Here is a 19,377-nt window from a genome sequence, read left to right as displayed (position 1 = left end):
AGTTCCACAATCAGTCCTGAAATGCCCAATTGAGAAAACCCACTGCAGAAACCATGTTAGGACATAAAGATTTTTTAGAAAAAGGATGCAAACCCCTCACCCAAAATGAGTGGCATGCGTCATCGTAGGGATTTGCTCCTTACCAGCAACTGAAGTTGGATGTGGGCTCTCGGGAAGCTGTTTTTGCAGGTAACTATACTATTGGAAAGTTTAATTGTGGGTAGTTCTTTATGATAGATACATATTTTTACCTAAAGTAGGGATCACCTTATGTAGTGGTATGTGATTTATTCTTTCTTGTGCCTCTCAAACATAAAATAAACATGAAAGAGGTGCTGGGTTGTGAGGGCCCTGTGGCCATACTGCTGTAGGTCAACATGTTTCTGCCCTCTCTATGTGCCCAGGGGAGAAGTTGGCATTTGTCAAAGTCTATTGTGAACCCTGCTCATGTCAGTGTCTGTCCACAAGGGGTATTTTTATGAGCCAGAGATAGAGACTAGTGGGGTAAGGAAAGCTGCCAGCTACAGAAAAGTGAGTTGTTTTTGTATGTTCGCAAAGAAACTTTCTGTCCAGTGAATTTACATTTGTGGTATCATGAAGTGAAAATCTCACTCTGTGTCTCATTCTTTGTAGCTCATCCTCGCCACACTCACACCAGCAGTTGAGTTGAGTTAGTTGGGGAGAATAAATGTGAGTGAGTGAGTGTATGTAGGTGAGCACGAGTGAGAATGTGGTGTAATGCTTTTAAGTCTGCTTCCAGCCCTGGCATACTGAAGGTAGTTCTTAGCATATAGAAGCACCAATGGTTAAATACTCGTGCTGGCATACAGGAGGAAATTCTTAACATGATATGCACATTTGATAAAATACTTGAACTGGCATACTAGAGGTAATACTTTGACATTTGGGACTCCCTTACAAAAGTTAGTCACAGTAACTCTTGGCATATAGGGCACCAGTAGAAAAATGCAGGTGCAGACGTTCTTGAGAAATGTGTGGCATGGGCCACCTGTAAAACACACAATATGTGGTAATTCATGGCATAATGGGTGCCTATGGGAAAATACTGATACTGGCATACTAAAGGTAATTTTTGACCTACAGGGCACCCAAAGCTAAATGCTGGTGTTAGAACACTGGAGGGAATTCTTGGCATAAAGAGGGACAGCCGTGGCAAATCAGAGGGGGGCAACCATAACAAAATGCTGCCCCTAACATACTAGAGATAATTTGTTACATAAGAGTCACCCATGATATATGGAAGACATTAAAAGCTAAATTCTGGGACTGGCATATTGCAAGTAATTGTTGGCATGCAGAGGCACCTAAGGGATATGAGGGGAAGCCATGACAAAATGCTGGCACTGGGACAGGGGAGGTAATTTTTGACACAGATGGGCATTCATAGCACATTTTGAAAAAAAAGGGGGCCATGTTGTGGGGAGCATCAGGTTTCATTGGCAGGGTACTCTATGAAAAGATTTGTATATTTAATGAGCCTGCAGCTTTTAAACACATTTTTAGACCATTTTACTTTCAAATGCCCTATATGGGCCCATTTTGTTTTTTAAATTGTTCTCAGGGTAGACCTCCTCCCAACCCAATCCACCTAGAAGAAGTCTGGCTCACTCACTTTGCTTGCTGCAATATAGGACAAGTGTTGTATTACACACCACCACATTGAAAGATTATAACAGCAGTCTAATGTAGGAGTATCTAAAATAGACATTTGTATTATGTGTTATGGTGTTATATTAATCATAGTGTTATTATGGAATTTCAGCAATATCAATTACTGTGATGTCATCTGAGATATGGTCAACTGACATCACTTCCTGTGAAGACTCATGGTAAAAGGACATATGAGATTACTACCTTTGATGTTAATAAGGTCTAATAGTATTTGCTGTCAATTCCGCAACTCCAGGAACTTTGGTAAATCAATGTTCAATCATAAAACAGTCATTAAATGCTTATTTTGGGGTTTGCAGATTCATTCATTTTAAGTCTTCAAGCAAACAATTCAATGTAACTTTGACCTGCTTTCTGCAAATTACTTTGGTTAAAAGTGCAATGTAAAGTGCAATACAATATCAAATATATACAAATGCATTGTATAATGAACTACCTTATATAAAGTAATTTACCCAAAGATAGCATACAAGGACCTGAATAGTATTTATAATATGACAGCACCACTGTTCAATCTGCTGTCTTAAATAGTCTACTCCAAATTGATATGCTACACACTAGCCAAGGCAAAATTAGATAATTGTTGGTCAACATATGAGCATATCCATGTTTTAATAAAGCTTATTTGCATATGTTTCAGGCTGAAAAAGCTTCTTGAACAAGAAAAGGCCTATCAAGCACGCAAAGATAAGGAATACACTAAAAGGCTAAATAAAGTCAGAGACGAATTGGTCAAACTGAAGTCTTTTGCCCTCATGCTGGTGGATGAACGACAAATGCACATCGAACAACTTGGACAGCAAAGCCAAAAGGTACAAGACCTTACCCAAAAACTCCAAGAAGAGGAGGAAAAGCTTAAAGTTATTTGCTTAAAAGCAAATGAGGATGGGCAAAAACTTCTCAAGTTGGAAGTAGAGCTTGAGCACAAGAACTCAAAATATTCACAAGAGCATGAAGAAATGACTGCAAAATTAGGCAACCATGAGTCTCATAATCGGCAGCTGAGACTTAAGGTAGTTGGTTTGAGCCACAGAATTGAGGAGCTAGAAGAAGCCAACAAAAACCTCCAGAAGGCTGAAGAAGAGCTAAAAGAACTAAGGGAGAAAATTGCCAAAGGAGAATGTGGAAACTCCACTTTGATGGCAGAGATGGAAAACCTCCGTAAATGTGTGCTTGAAATGGAGGGTAAAGATGAAGAGATTACAAAAACAGAGTCAAAGTGCAAAGAGCTCAGGAAAAAACTACAAGAGGAAGAATACCACAGCAAGGAATTTAAACTTGAAGTAGAGAAGTTGCAGAAGAGAATGTCAGAACTGGAAAAATTGGAAGAGGCTTTTAATAAAAGCAAATCTGAATGTTCTTTGCTCCACACAAGTTTGGAAAAAGAAAGGAACTTAACCAAAGACCTGATAAATGAGCTTGAAGTAGTCAAGGCTCGGGTGAAGGAGCTGGAGTCTTCAGAAGGAAGGCTCGAAAAAGCTGAGCTTGGTTTAAAAGATGACCTTACAAAGCTGAAGTCTTTTACAGTCATGCTGGTTGATGAAAGAAAAAACATGCTGGAGAAAATAAAACAGGAAGAGAAAAAAGTGGATGAGCTAAACAGAAATTTGAAGACTGAACAGGGTAAAGTCATGGAAGTTACTGAGAAGCTGATAGATGAAAGTAAAAAACTTTTGAAACTTAAATCTGAGATGGAACAAAAAGTGTGCAGTCTGACAAAAGAAAGAGATAACTCTTTATGTAGACTAAGAGGTGAAGAGGAAAAATCGAACGACTTGTCCTCCAGAATGGATGTACTGAAGAGGAGAATAGAAGGCATGGAAGCAGCAGACAGAGAAGCAGAACAAAATAGAGCAAAGAAGGACCTAGAGACTGCCATTCAAGAAGACAATAGGATGAAAGAGCTGATTCTTGAAATTGAAAGGCTGAGAAACCGTCTGAAGCAGCTGGAAGTGGTTGAGGGGGATTTGATGAAGACCGAGGATGAGTATGACCAGCTGGAGCGGAAATTTAGAACAGAGCAAGACAGGGCAAACTACTTAATGCAACAGCTGGAGGAAATGAAGATCCAAATTGCCAAAAATAAATCAATAGAAAAGGGTGAGGTAGTAACTCAAGAGGCTGAACTGCGACACAGAATTCGTTTAGAGGAGGCTAAAAGTAGAGATGTGCAGGCCGAAGTTCAAGCCCTAAAGGAGAAAATCCATGAGCTAATGAACAAAGAAGACCAGCTCTCTCAATTACAAGTGGACTATTCCGTTCTCCAAAAAAGATTCATAGATGAAGAGAATAAAAACAAAAATATGGGCCAGGACCTTTCTAACCTCTCAAAAGAACTTGAAGTTTCTAAGCGCTACAGTCGTGCCATCAGGCCGAGCATGAATGGCAGGAGGATGGTAGATGTGCCGGTCACATCCACTGGTGTACAAACAGATGGACTCAACAATGATGGGGCAGAGGAAGAATCACCAGCAGTGTTTATTCGAAAATCATTTCAAGAGGAGAATCACATTATGAGCAATCTTCGGCAGGTTGGGCTGAAAAAGCCAATGGAGCGATCACCTGTGCTTGAAAGATACGCTCCAGCAACAAGTGAGCTAAACATCCGAAAATCTTGGATTCCTTGGATGAGGAAGCGAGAAAATGGCCCTCAACAAACACCAGAGAGGGGACCTCGGGCAAATGGCAGCCCAGGACAGCCTGGAGAGGTTTTCCTTTCACCAAAGCAAGGACAGCCTCTTCACATTCGGGTCACTCCAGATCACGAGCACAGCACTGCCACACTGGAGATTACAAGCCCCTCTCCAGAGGACTTTTTTTCAAGCACAACCGTGATTCCCACACTAGGACAGCAGAAGCCACGAATCACTATAATTCCATCTCAGAACAGTGTTTCCCAAAAAGGAAAAAGCGTGGATAATCCATTGTCTCCTGAACGTGCATTGTCCCCTGTTACCATAACAACATTTTCCAGGGAAAAACCTTCAGACAATGTGAGATCTCCTTATGCAGACAGACCAATGTCACCAATACAAATAGTGACAGTATCAACATCTGCTGCACCAGCTGACAATTCTGTGTCTCCTGAACCACATGACATGACAATGGGAAGGGCTGTTTTCAAAGTTACACCAGAAAAGCAAACAGTCCCAACACCGATCAGGAAATATAACTCCAACGCCAACATTATAACAACAGAAGACAATAAAATTCACATTCATCTTGGTCCTCAATTTAAAAGAGCCACTGGTCCAACCACCGAGGGGGCAAGTCCTGTGATCACTGTCAGACCTATGCAGATCGCAACAGAAAGCAAGGAGGTTGCAACTGGAACTGTCCTTCGGTCTCCTCGGAACAGTGTGCTCACGAGGCCAACGGCAAACAAGGTAACCAGCACCATCACTATTACTCCTGTCACCACGTCTTCTACAAGAGTAACCCAATCAGTGGTAAGTTAGTCTGTTCAGAACTCCTGCATGTCATGGTGTTTATTATAGTCACGTCGTATAGATGAGGGTTTGAGGTGGACAGATATATGCAGTAGAGCATTAACTCAATATCCTACCATATTGTACAGGTGAACCGTACCGTTTGCACAAAAGCAACATAAATATCTCAAAATTATATCATGACAATGTTTTGTGCATGTTCTTGTTGTTGACTCCATTGCAGAGGACAAAATGTACCATGGACCCAAAGCCGACTTATCAAGGTGCCACTCTGGTTGTGCCTGATTTAATAAAGGGATAAATGTCATTTAACTCACGTTATGATGAGGCCTGGGGGTCTCAGCATTCAACCATGTGTCACGGCCAGCCTTCAGTCTCTCCTACATGTATTTAGTTCTTTATTATGTGTGTTACTTCATGTGGTCATTTCTGCTTTAGAGCACCTATTGGTGTGACCGTACTAAACCATATAGTAATTTGTCTTTCACAACTGTGTTATTACATAACAAAGCTAGAATAGGAAGGCTTCTCTGAATATTATGTGTTTTACGTTGGGCTTGAGTACAAGTGGGTCGTAAAGGTTTTCCACATAATTATGGACAGTGCTTAATTTGTAAGTGCCAGGGCCCTGTTCAGGAGGCTAACCCAGCTTGCACCGCTCATTGCCTTTGCCAGAGCAACCAATGACAGCACCTACACAACTACTAATCATCACACTGCTAAAACTGTGACTATTCAGACTGTTCGATGCCCCCCAAAGCTATAAGAATGGCATAGGTGTTCGGTATTAGTTGTTTTGATTGTATATTGAATTAATAGACAACTGCTGTTCTGCTCATCTCTAAATTAAAGAAACTGCACCGCCATGTGGCAGCTGTCATAAGTGCCGGTGTTGACAATGAAGTGCAGGTGCCGGATTTCGCCGCATTTGCCGCATAACCCATCTTCTGCTGCATAATTTGCAGATTTTAACAAACAGGCACATTTTGTTTCTAGCTCACACGGATCAAAAGTTACTAAAAACACAGCAGCCTGTGTTGCTGTGTATCGGAAGGCCTCCTGCAAAGGCTGACCAATCATTTTTCAGTTGCTTATTACTGTATTCAGATGTTCAACTGGTATCAGTGAAGCAAAACCTTTTCCCAGACAGTGGTAACAGGTGATAAAATTGCAAAATTAAAAAGAAATACTATCACAAAATCTGTTGCATTAGGTCGCATAATTTGCCTTTTCTTGGTACATAATTTAGTCAATCCTACTGCATAATTTGCTCCTCCACGTCACATAACTCTAGTGACGCAGCTCATGGTGATGTATGTTATTCAAATCACCAGCCTGAGTGTAGTAAACACAGTTCCACAAAGAGGTGGTTAAATACATGAAGCCGGAAGCGCCACAGACAAGAAGGCATTTGGTTGTATCTGTAATGCACTAATCCGAAAAATATGGAAAACAGTGTTTCACAAAGGCATAGTGACTCGCTAATCCCTCCACGTCTCAGTGTCTGCCATGCTATCACATAAACAGCATCTTCAGTCAAGCTTCTGCAAGCAAGCAAAAGACTCCGCTCTAAATTCTGTAAACTTTGGGCAAATAGTGTATTAAAAGAGGCAAGGGAAACCATAAACGCCCCCCACCCGCCATCCCAATATTGTCTATGTTGTCACAGAAAGAGCGTGTTTTCCTCGAACTGCTTTACATAAATCAAAACACGCCAACTATACATATGCTACGAAACCAATGATGTCAATGCCAGGTCACTCCCTTTCTTGGTAGTAATAACTATGCCCCAAAGATGACTTTGCCATTTATATGAAACTCACAAAATGTCACTTGCAAATAAATCTGCATGACGGTCTTGAGCTAGTCCTATGCCTTCATTCATTATTTTAATTAAATGCTCAATATTTTGTCTTTAATCTTCCTGGCAACAGGCATATTACATGTTTTCACTGAAATTCTGCACATGTTTATAGTGGCCACTGTTGAAATGTGTTCAAAGACACCTCCTTCCCTGAACTTCAAAAGGCGACTTTCTAATTCAGTCTCCTGTGTATGAGGGAATAAAAGACAAGCATGCCAACCTCTTAGCTTTCAGCCGCCAGCATTTTGCTCATTGGCTGCAAAGCTTTGCTATAAATTGTCGCCATATGGCTAAAAGGTTACTCTGAACTTCACTTGCATTTCCAGAAGCTGTTTATTTTTGAAACCGGCAACTGCACACATCTGGGTGAGCTAAGCCAACTCCATCCCTTCCTAGTGCATGCAGGGAAAAAAAGCGAAACTTCCCCTCAGCCAAGCACACAGTGCAGTCCAAACATGACTCTGAATCTGTTGTACACTGGCTCAATCACTACAAGACAAAGGGTATTCCTGGCCCCTCTGCAAAGCAATGGTCACTCCCCTTTGTCTGGCACCAGGTTGGCAATATCAGGGATCCCTCAACCCAGAATTATCACTTGATATGCACAGTACAGCCATCGGAGCAGTATGCACGCAAGACGGGCTTTATCTGTTTCCAGCATCCACAGCCAATTCAAAAGACTGGATATGTTTTTGGACTTGTTCTGAGAAATTTTGGCATGCAGAATTCCGACGTACAGTCTTCTGATATAATTGTTTGAGCTTTCTTCTACACAAAGGAAACTGTAACTGATGCAATTAACATAGTCTGGTCCTTATAATGAACTTTTAGCTGAATACCTATAAAATAATAGGTGTTTTTTTTTTATCGAGCCACCATACCCAGTCTAATTGAGTATGGTTTCATCATAAGCTGCGTTAGGGAGATATTTGGACCAAAATCTGTCAGCCTTGTACAGACTCATCTGAAGGGGTCTGAGTACTGTTGGTAAAGGCTTCCTACTGCGGAACTTGAATGTGTGAGAGTCTTGAAACATAGATGTAAAAGCCGAGACAACTTTCAAAGGATGTTTTAAATACAGGGTTGTTTGCTCCCTCATGATGGAGCCCCAGAAAAGGCTTGAGTGTGCGATTTCGGTGTTCATGAAATGAAACCGATGGAGGTCCCCCTCTAATCCTCCCATGACACAAGAGGCAGCCCACTCAGAAAGTTCCAGTTGATTGAGCACCTGCTATTTAGTCTTCACCCCTCAAATTTACATCATTAGTAAAGAGATATGACTTGTAATGCATTGGTCTTACCCTATTGTGCAACCCCCATCGCAACCTTCAGCCCCCTCACCCCCCCCCAACACATTTCCCATTTGGAAATGCAAATTCAGAGATGTAGGGCCGCTGTAATTTGCAGGCCTCATTACTTCATTCACAGCCAATTACAGAGGATCACATATTGTGCCCTGCTTCGTTAATATTCATCAGGCAGATCATTTATTGATCCCCCGTGAGTGGATAATTTGTGATGTGACTCGTTACTACACGTCACATCGCAAATAGCACGCCCATTCTGAAACCAGTTAGTGCGCAAAGTGAACATCCAGCAAATCCAAGGTTCATCAGCATGTTTTTTCACATTTGCTCTAATTTCTTTGCGAATGTAAATAATTATAAAGCACACTTGCAAAATGTGACTACGTGCCTGCCTTTCTCATTGTTTCACTTCAGAACTATACAATAGTATACGTATATCAGAGCCTGCGCTTCTCAGCCAATGGCTGATTTGTATAGGGTCAATGGAAAGTCCCCAAGACTGTCCTTGTCGCACCACCAGAAATGTTGTCTCCTACACCCTCGTCTGTCGTTTCCTTTCTTACCATCAAAGCTCTGCTCCAAACCCAGTTTCAGTCAGGCATGCACCTTTAGTGCTTTCCTAGTTTGCTGCTTACTCCCTCTGCCTATTGACTCATGGATCTTCACTATCTTTCACTCATTCCAAACCTCCCAGTTCTGAACACACCCCATCATCTACTTTGCCCACCTGCAGTGCTTGGAGTTTTTTTTAGGTTGACCACTAGGGGGGTTTCAGTTTCGTTCTTCCTTATTTTGCTGTCGGTTCTCTGTACACCCTGTGCCCGAACATACTTACTCTATCAAGATATTCTCTTAATCTCATCTTGTCAGTCATATTTCTCTCTTAATCATATTTCCCTCTTTTGCTGTTCTTGCCCCCAATATTTTGATCCCTTTATCTCCGATTTTATAAGTACTTATGTTTCTCTTATTGACTTTCTATTTTGCCTGATTGTCATATCTTTCACCCGGCTTTCTCTCAAGCTCACTATTACTATTTTATATTGTGCCTTTTAACATCTTTACTTTTTACTTACGCTGTATTGCTTTCTTGAATGAACTGTATGTGATGTTTGTGCAGTGGTTTGGATACAAACGGTACCAAAGGCACAACAAATAACACGTTTCAGTGTGCACACTATGTTCTAATATTTTTTTCAAGCACTTGCTTATTAAGTGCCCCTTCACCCTCGTGTGTCGTTTCAGTACGTGCTAAGCAAAAAAAGACATACATATAAATGATTTAATTTCCTCAGCTTCCTTAAATGACCCCTGGAGCAGGACGAAGACCCCGGGCCCTGCCAAGGTTCTCTTTCTTCGTAGATGACGTAAGAACCCTGTTGTCCTCTCCTCAGGCATATGCACCTGTGGCGACATGGACAGATAATGAGAGACGCAGGCGCACCCCTGCTGACTTCGCCGTCATGGTTGCTTATCCGGGTGACGCATTGACGCATTCTACCCACTACGCCTGGGAGAGTGTCCCGGGACATCCTAAAGTCATGAGGGCATTTCAGGTCGAAGTGTACTAGCGCATCCAAACCGGGGATGCGCTCTGACACAAAGCATTCTCTGTTGCAGGATTCAGCAGTTAAGCAGTTTAAAAACAAGCCTCAGGCTCAGAGCAGTGGTGAGAATATTCCGAAATGAGAGAACTTTGAGGTTCTGTTGCAGTACTTTGTGTCCACACCAATTCCCACGTGATGTCAGCAGCACCTCCAATTCAACCAGTTAAGGCAGATTCCAGAGAGGTGCAGAATAGAGTGGGGTTTTTATCGCTCCGGCAAATACTGATACCCCGGAGGGGGGGGGGGGGGGGGGCTGGGGGGGAGGGGCCGGTATTTACAATGCAGTGCAAATACCTCCTATTCTATGTTCCCAACTTTGTAATGAGGTATGCAATGTGAATTTGCAATTTATCTCACCCAAATCCACGTTTTGCTTTTTATACCAGATACATTTCAACATCTTTTACCAGGAGAAATCTGTTGGGAGAAAAACACGGGGATGTGATTATTTGCTCATGGATTGGAATTCACCCCTAAACTCAGAATCGGGGTCGAAGCCACAACCTATTTACAACTCTCATCAACTTCACTAAGACTTAAGTGTCTCCACCCCCTCAAACGAGGTTGGGGCTCCTAGATTTAAGAGTGGAAAGATACAACTAGTAGTCTGCGCCACTAGGGTAGAGATCTTTATATGGTAAAAAAAATAAGATATTTTAATAATTATTTAAAAAAAATATATAGTTTAATGTAACATAAAAGTGTAAAGAAACCAGAAATAATTACTATTAACCTAGATCTAAAATAGTAAACATTGCAGCTCAATAACTCATCAGACTTAAAGTTTAATAAATAGTGAAATTATTGGAATATATTAGTTACATTCATTAGTATTATTATTTGAAATACTTACAAAAAATCCACTCCCAATATCATTTTGAGATTTAATTATTATTTATTACATTTTATTAACATTTATTTTTTAATTTATTTTATTTTATATTTAGGTTTAAATCTGTTTATTGGTATACAATGAAGTGCCCCGTATTTCCAAAGGCTGGTGGACATGATATGCAAGGTGGCATATTAAGAAAAACAAACAGACATAGGAAAAAGCCCCTCTCCCAAGCTTGGGTCCTGAACCTCCCCCCACCCTCGAAACAGTCCCACCCACACCACTTTCCATTGTTTACGTCGTCCAAAGCTCCACGCCCCATTCCAGGGTGGCCCAGCAGAGACTATCGTATACGCCCCATGTGCCTATTCCTACTGTCAGGCAGTAGTGGGTTGGTGTATGCAGTGAGGTCCCTGGCTGTGAGGCGCAGCACCTTTAAATATCTGGGGTACGTAGGTTCTCTGTATTTTTGTTAAAAGAAATTGATCACTGACCCCATGTTTTAGCGAAGGAGCCTCTTTTGCCTCTAGCGTCACTGAAATCTTCTCCATCCCCAGTCGGTTTCAAAGATGGTGCAGCCATGCCCGGTAATCTGGAACTGTATGTCTGCCCCATAGTGCTAAAAATACCCTATCTAGCCGCCGCCATGACCATGGCCATCGCACTCCCTCGGAGCGAGCGTAGCAGAAAGGTAAGTGCATTGGGTAGACCCAATAGAATGTAAGACAGGAAAGGGGGGATGTCTGTGTGAAATATTGTGTTGATGCTGCTGAATACTACTGACCAATAGGGCAGAAGCATTGGGCAGTTCCATAAGAGACGTATAAAGGTGCCAGGCACTCCTGAGGCCCTCCAGAACTCAGGGGACTTATTCAGGTACCAAGTATGGATTCGGTCGGCCATGTAGTACCAGTAATGTGTGACCTTGATCATGGCTTCCCTCCCATGGGGCTGGTTGCAGTTGCATGCGCGCAATAAAATATATCCCGCCATTCCATTCACCCAGCCTTCATTTCTTTTCCCTTCTTCCCGTAATTTTAGCATTTAGCACTCACCTCTGCTTTGGGTTACTTGCCCCTCCCCCGTGCCTGAGGGGTCCCTCGCTTTCCCTTTTCTCTTTTTTCTCTTTTTTCTCTTTTTTCCCCTTTTCTTTTACTTCTTTTTTCTTTTCTTTTCCATTTCTAATCCCTCTCTCTTCTGTCCCTTCTCTCTGCCCCCCCCTCCACGCTCCTCCTAGACACATGGCTCCACTGTCCCCCTCACCCCTGCAAGTTGTCTCCCGGAATGTTAATGGTCTGACACACTTTATAAAACGAAAGAAGGTGTTGCCCATTTGCAGTCTAAACAAGTTGATGCAGTATTTTGAATCAGTCATGAGTGACACTATTCTCCAGGGCATGGAAATTTGCAATAAAGGAATTGATAAGCTTTCTGCTCTTAAACCATTCCTGTCCGCTTACATTGGTATAAAATTCAGCTGTTCAATGTATTTGTTCCAGATGGTGTTCAGTGGCTACAATGGTTATATTGAGTAATTCATTCTTTAACTCCAGGGTCTCACTGATTATTGGAAACTGTCATGTATCACTGAATAGAAGAGCACAACAGCAATCACTAAAAAAGCCACTACATGAAGCTGAAAAACCACAGCATTCAGCTACCAAAAGCCACTACATCAGTCTACCACTACAATAGCAAATGATATATATGTTGTAATTAGCAACTACATTAACACCACTACACCAACAGAACATCCTAAACTGAACAATACACATTACCCTAACCCTTATTGTAACCTCTAAATGTAACCTTAACCCAAGCACATTCTCTAACCCTCACTCTAATTATATGCCTCACGCTAAGCCTAACACTAGACCTAAGCCTATCAAGGAATCGATACTGCCAACATTTTTCTAGTTTCCTTCTTGATTGCCTTGGGAAAGGGTAACTCCTCCCAGTAAACACAATGCCACCCTGGACTCATAAATGTGAAAAGTGTCTCCCTAAAAGGATTCAAATTAGGAGGAAAACACCATAAATAACAGAAAATGCCTCCTTTACAATATTGGTAGTTCTTGATCAAAGATGTTGAATGATACAGAATTTGCTAAGCAAGGCACCAAAACTACTGTGAGACAGGGTGGAGGAAGGGGCCAGCATAAAGGTCTCACCGCTAGGAAGGACACTTCCCAAACTGGTGCGGTCATGGAATGCTGGCACTTGCAGTTCAGAGCAGAAGCAAAGACATCACCGTGCACTGCGCACAAGGGCCAAAGCTGCACTACCTTCTCTTCAGTAAATGTAATGCGAGGCAGTCATGCAGCTGCTTCTCGTGAGTCTCATTCCTAAATGTAGCAAAGCTAGCCTTGACCATCTAAGTCTAAAACGACATCTAGGGCCATATGTATGAACACATTTTCCCATAGACACAGAATGGGTAAAATCCTTTGATACATCTGGCCCCTAATTCTAAGCCCAGTCCTAAATTGTAATCTACCTAAATCCCTAGTGAAAAACTAAGGCTATCCTAGCCCTAACCTTAACTCTGTCCTTACACTAACACCAAGCCTAACCTTAAATCTAATCTTAGCCTTAACACTATTGTTTTTTTTTTTTTTTTTTTTTAAAAACCTTTATTTTCAAAAGTCAGGACACAGCTATTCAGCCGACAACCCGGAGGTTCGGCAGCATCGATATATAGAAACAGAGATGCGTCCCCAGTACCGTGAAAGGAGAAGTGCAAAGGTTCAATTTTAAGTAAACACAAAAACACACAACAAACCCCAGCAAGGCAAGAACACTGAAAGCCCATGATGAAGCCCCCCAGGGGAGGCCGGACCCCACTCATCTACCAGTTACAGTACAGTGTAAAGAGGAAGAAGGGGGACAGCAGAGGCCAAAAAAGTCCATAAACCATACTGAGCTGGAAAGAAGGTTACTTAACACTATTGTTAAGCCTAACAGTACCCCTTGCCATATTACTTACCCCACCATTAACACTTACCTATGTAGTTTTACAAATTTGGTAGTATTCAGAAAAGTGGTGAAGGATGATATATTCGCTTCTAGGTAATTTTGCAGTAAATTGGATGGTGTGGATGAGTATATTGGAAACATCTGGTATGTCAATTTCAAATTTACTAAGGCTAATCAAAAACGCTTATAGTACCTGCATAGATTGTTGTTAAATTGCCTGCTAAACTGATGAAGACAGCGTGTGAGTAGGCGGGCAGCATACGCTCCGGGATCGGGGGAAATAAACACACACCTACACCTCGCTTGCGCTTCGGTGCACTGACCCGGATCATCCGGTCCGGCCCCCATTTATTCTCGTCACCTCTTCCGGGTCACCGCCTAGACCACCCTCTCTGTGAGCAGGGGGGTGTTCCCCATGAACATAACATTCCTCCTTTATCATGGCAAAACAAAACAAATACAACACCGGTTGGAAAACACTCCAGTACAGAGAGAGAGAGAGAGATAGAGAGAGAGAGAGAGAGAGAGAGAGAGAGAGAGAGAGAGAGAGAGAGAGAGAGAGAGAGAGAGAGAGAGAGAGAGAGAGAGAGAGAGAGAGAGAGAGAGAGAGAAATGAAAAGGAAAATACTGCATTTCTTTTCCTTAGTCCATCACAAAACCTCTCAGTCGAGACGACACCGCTGGATTGGCTCGGAGATGATATCTGTGTCCACCTCGACCTTCGCTCCCATCTCTACTGCCTTCAGCTCCAGCTGCCCCTGGCGAATGTTCCACAGCTGCCCCGGACATTGGGGGGGCTGGCCCAGGTGAGACACTCTCCTCGTCGAGAGCGTCACCCGTCGGTTCGCCATCCTCAGACTCTGGCACCACCTCACTTGGTTGTACCGGACACTGGTACTTTTTGAACTGGGAGATGTTCCTGGTGACTGTCTCGTGACCCCTCTGGGCAGTGACCATCGTGCCCTTGACTGTCTGGATCACCCAGGGCTCAGGTTCAAACGGAAGGGAGAACTTCCCTCGTGGATGTCGATTCTTCACCAGCACCAGGTCACCGGCCACCAACGCTCTGCTCCTGGCATGGCGCCTCTGGGACATTCGGTCATTCTTGGCCCGCCTCTGTCGGAGGCGTTCGGATACTTGACGATATGCAGGCGAGGATGGTGTCAACTGAGGAAACACATCATTCAGCACCCGTTGATTACACAAAAACCCAGGGCTGGCCATAGTGGTAGAGTGAGGTGTAAGTCTGTATTCTTTCACGAAATTGTACAGGGCACACTCCATGTTCTGTTCTCGAGACATTGCTATCCGGAGTACTTTGTTTAGGGTGCGCATGAAACGCTCGGCCTCACCATTGGCCTGTGGCCACCGGGGTGTGATCTTCACATGTCGGACACCTCTTGAGCGGAGGTATTCAGAGAACTCGTGGCTGGCGAATGGCGGACCATTGTCTGTGCGTAGCTCCTTGATTAGCCCATGGCTGGCCATGATTTTCTCGAACCGAGGTATGGTGTTGCTCGCAGTAATGGAGTCCAGTATCTCAACCTCGGGGTATTTTGAAAAATCATCAATGACGACAAGCATGTGTCGGCCATCCGGTAGGCTCCCAAAATCGGCACTCACCCGGTGCCACGGGTGAGGAGGTATGTCTTCCGTCAGGATTGGGGCCGGCGGATCAGCGGGGCCCACCGCTTGGCAGAGCGCACAGGACCGGACAGTCCTCTCCACCACACTGTCCAGATCAGGGAACCACACCTTGCTCCTCAGACGTGATTTTGTCTTGACCACCCCTTGGTGCGCGATGTGAGCTAAGTCCACCACTCGCTGCTGTAGTGACCTGGGGATAACCAGACGCGTACCTCTCATCAGACATCCCTCGGGGGACACGGCCAATTCGGACCGGACGTTGTGAAGAGCTTTTAACGCCAATTGTGCATCATCTGTGCGGTGTGTCAGGTTCTCCAGCAGGGAATGCCACCTTCCAGATCCAATCGCTGATATCACCATCTCCCAGCAGTCATCCCACCTTCGTCGCCAGTTGTTAAATTGCCTGCTAAACTGATGAAGACAGCGTGTGAGTAGGCGGGCAGCATACGCTCCGGGATCGGGGGAAATAAACACACACCTACACCTCGCTTGCGCTTCGGTGCACTGACCCGGATCATCCGGTCCGGCCCCCATTTATTCTCGTCACCTCTTCCGGGTCACAGCATAGACCACCCTCTCTGTGAGCAGGGGGGTGTTCCCCATGAACATAACAATTGTATGCTTTTATACATGAAAGTGAGAAGCTCAATGTATATTCAGTAGAGCACTAAACTCAAACTCTGTACTCGCTATGGAGCATATGTAAATGCCAAATACACAGACCTTTATTGATATTTCTCAACAATATGTACATTTATCTTTGGTTAAAATAGCAGTGTTCTTTGTTGTATGTAACGGTGATATCTAATGATTCATATTAATGCTACAAACAGTTACAGTAACTGTTAATTTTTAACTGATCCTTAAATATATTGGCCCCGATTTACCAGCCTTTTTTTGTGTGTAGGTTTGTCTGAACCAGATGTTCTCCCGAACATCCTACTGATTGAAAAGTATTTGTGAATTAGGGCCATTGTAATGTTTTCCCCCGTCAGCAACATTTTACTTCAGGTATGGAACTGCACTGAAGCTTCAAGGTTTCACGTGAAGCACCTCGATGCCTTTCCTGCTGCTTCTTAACCATCTTCCATGGGTACGCGCAAACATTTTGCCTGGGGCCAAAAAGTTCAGTCTGTGATGTAAACGAGGAGCTGCATTAAATGACAGCTGGGTGGCGGTTGGGCAAAGATGGGTTTTGGGGGGATTGGCGGTAAGTAAGTGAGGCATATACATCTAGCGGCTGAATTAAACAAGCAGAAAACCTGGGATTAATCCCAGCTTTACCAAATTCTGTGATCCTAGGCAATTGTTTTAATTCACTTTCCCTCCGTTTTCTTCATTATCACATTTACGAAACCATCTCCTATGATTAATTTGATAAACGATACTGTTTATGTATAAAAGGAACCTAAGTCACCCAAAGAGTGCACATAACAACTGACATGTCTCTATAGTTCACTATTGGCATTGTTGTCAGAGTGGGGAGAAGTATTAATGTTTTGAATCCATTTTCGAAAACTAACACTTTTACATTAATGCTTCTCAATACACTGATATAATCTACTGTACTAAGGTGAAAAGTTTCTGCATGTTAATTAAATACACTTTTTGAATTTTGAAGAAACTTTGTAATATTGTTACACTTTTGCTGTAAGATGTCTTTAAAAATTAAGGTGTTGCTAAAGTTAAGCAGAACAGTAATCCCTAGTTGCTTACTTTCTTTAGCACCAATTAACCTTTAAATAAATACTTTCCTGTTTATTTAACATATTTTTATTGTTATGCTGAGTCGAGTAAACAACAGTCCATTGCTGCTGTTGACCAGGGGCCGCATATAAAGGTCAAGAGGTCCGCATAAAAAAGTCAGGAGGGCCGCATGCAGCCCCCAGGCCGTACTTTGAGTATCAATGCCGTAGTCCAAGGTGTCTATACTGTAGATTACAATCAGGTTTACATTGATTGACAGTAAATGTGGATCGCTCGCTCCATCTTTGTCCATCTGACAGATATTTCATCTTTCTTTTACAGACTGCACAAGATGGGTCCTCCCAGCGCACCACGCCTTCTCGCATTCCCATGGCAAAAGGTATGAAAGCAGGAAAGCCAATACTGGCAGCCTCTGGAGCTGGAAACCTGACAAAATATGAGACTCGTGCCGAGAGTCAGTCTATGAAAATAGAGCTGAAGAAATCCTCAGCCAGCAGCTCCACCTCTCTCGGTGGTGGGAAGGGCTGAGGTTGTCCTCAGGGGTATGTGCAGGTGCTGCTGCTACCACGAAAATTGGCCCCTGACTGTTACTGGGCAGTGTTCCAATGATCCACTAATTCCAATCACTCGATCTGTCATTTCAAGAATAACAAACTAATCCCCATCCGTCCCAGCCTTTAATTTGTTGAAAGGTTTCCAATCCATACTGGAAATAAATGGTTTCCTTTGTCAAATCTGTTTAAGTGAGAACACTGCCAGGGAGCAGGTTTACATGCTGCTGTTCTCTATGTAAATATCCCCACATAACCATAGCAAATTTGGTTTAGCAACTAAAAAATAAACATTTAATTAACAATTTGGCCTGAGTCATAATTCATTTTTTAATATAGTTGCGTAAAGAATATGAACCTGAGGGTTAGGGAATGTAAGATAAAAACTCTTCTCTGAAGAATCGTGATCTCAAATGTTTTATAAACTTATTTATCAAAACAATAGGATGACCAGGTTGCCTTTTCTTTCTGGTATGGAGACCTGAGATTTTTTGGTTTTGCGTTGCATACAAATGTGTTGGTAATTTCTTACAGGCGTTGCGATTTTTAAGCATGTAAGTGTGTGGGCAGAAGGTGGGTAGGATTATTATTTTTAACCAATCCTAACCCAACTGAGATAATTATAGATACATTGATCAATTTAATGACGCCCTTTTTTCTGCTTGGAAACGAAGCTTTCCTGAAAAAAGGATTGCTACTTTAGATATTTATAGAGTTTGTAATGGCTTTCACTTGAGGTGCATCATAGTCATAGCATTGAAAATAAATAATCAGCACGCCAGTGGCAGAAAGTGCACCATAAACATATGAATGTATACAACAGTATAAAACTCATCACAAATTAGGGCAGCGATCAATAAAATGAGTATTAACATCACAATTTAAGGATTGAATTGGGTTTTTATCAGCCCGTTTGTGTAGATTCAGGGGCAGCTCGTGGCCACTGGGCCCAAATAACAACTGAGGGTAAAACAAAGATGGCAGGACTACAGTGTAGCCAGCAACCATAATACAAATGGAGACAGTGTCGGCTTCTATGCTAAGGCGGAGGAGAGACGCCTCATCAGAAAAATAAAATGATAAAACACCCAGGTTATTATAATTGTATTTTTCACTGGTGGATCTCCAGGTGCGGGGCAGGGCTGGGCTGCCCAAACAGCAGGGGAGGAGTGGTAGATACTCACCACATGCGCATGACAGTTTGGCTTGGCCGCCTCTGGCCAGCCAAACATTCATGCCCACTGTGCATGTTCCCCACCAGGCTGTAATACACAATTTGGTGAGAAACATGCATAGGCCCTCAGTACCTATCTGAGCGCCAATCCACGGCGCTCAGACCAATCACAACGCTGCATTGCTGCGTCATTATTTGCTAGAAGAGTCTGGAAGCCTGGGTGTTTCCTGTTCCTGCTTTGTGTAGGAAGATGTAGCAGCAGCTTCAAAGTAACACTCTGTCTTTCACTGAAGGAGGCCAGGTCTCACTTTTGAGAGTGGTCATATTGCTCTAATCCCATTGATGAAATTGTCCCTCACGCTGAAAATTGTACTGTACAAACTTTGGATTCTCTATGAGGTCAACAGGTCAGGAAGAGGCTGTATGTAGGCGCACGGTTTCACAGCTTGCAAGTCTTTGCAAAGTGCAAATTTATCAGACTTGTATGTTAACCAGTGCAACAGAAAAGAGTTATACCTACCATCAGAAAATTGGATTGTTGAAGACATTGATCCATTGAAAACAATGC

The 19,377-nt window shown here is 42.9% G+C and overlaps 1 protein-coding gene across 7 annotated transcripts in view; it reads left to right on the top strand.

The window, feature by feature from the left end:
- The window catches only part of FILIP1 (filamin A interacting protein 1), a 776,040-nt gene that overhangs the window by 647,740 nt on the left and 108,923 nt on the right, over window positions 1-19,377 (top strand). For 4 of the 7 annotated variants that reach the window (XM_085610966.1, XM_085610967.1, XM_085610968.1 and 1 more), the window contains exons 5-6: window positions 2,333-5,141; window positions 17,406-17,626. In XM_085610966.1, the coding sequence (XP_085467092.1) occupies window positions 2,333-5,141; window positions 17,406-17,612 (3,016 nt within the window). In that variant the 3' untranslated portion in view covers window positions 17,613-17,626. Of the gene's footprint in view, window positions 1-2,332; window positions 5,142-17,405; window positions 18,423-19,377 lie in introns of those variants that run through there. The other 3 variants (XM_085610969.1, XM_085610965.1, XM_085610963.1) reach the window with 2 other exon arrangements.

This window comes from Triturus cristatus, chromosome 6 (assembly GCF_964204655.1).
Source record: "Triturus cristatus chromosome 6, aTriCri1.1, whole genome shotgun sequence".
Lineage (NCBI taxonomy): Eukaryota > Metazoa > Chordata > Amphibia > Caudata > Salamandridae > Triturus > Triturus cristatus.
The sequence above is the reverse complement of the archived record's forward strand: the minus strand, read 5'-3'. Positions and strand labels throughout refer to the sequence as shown.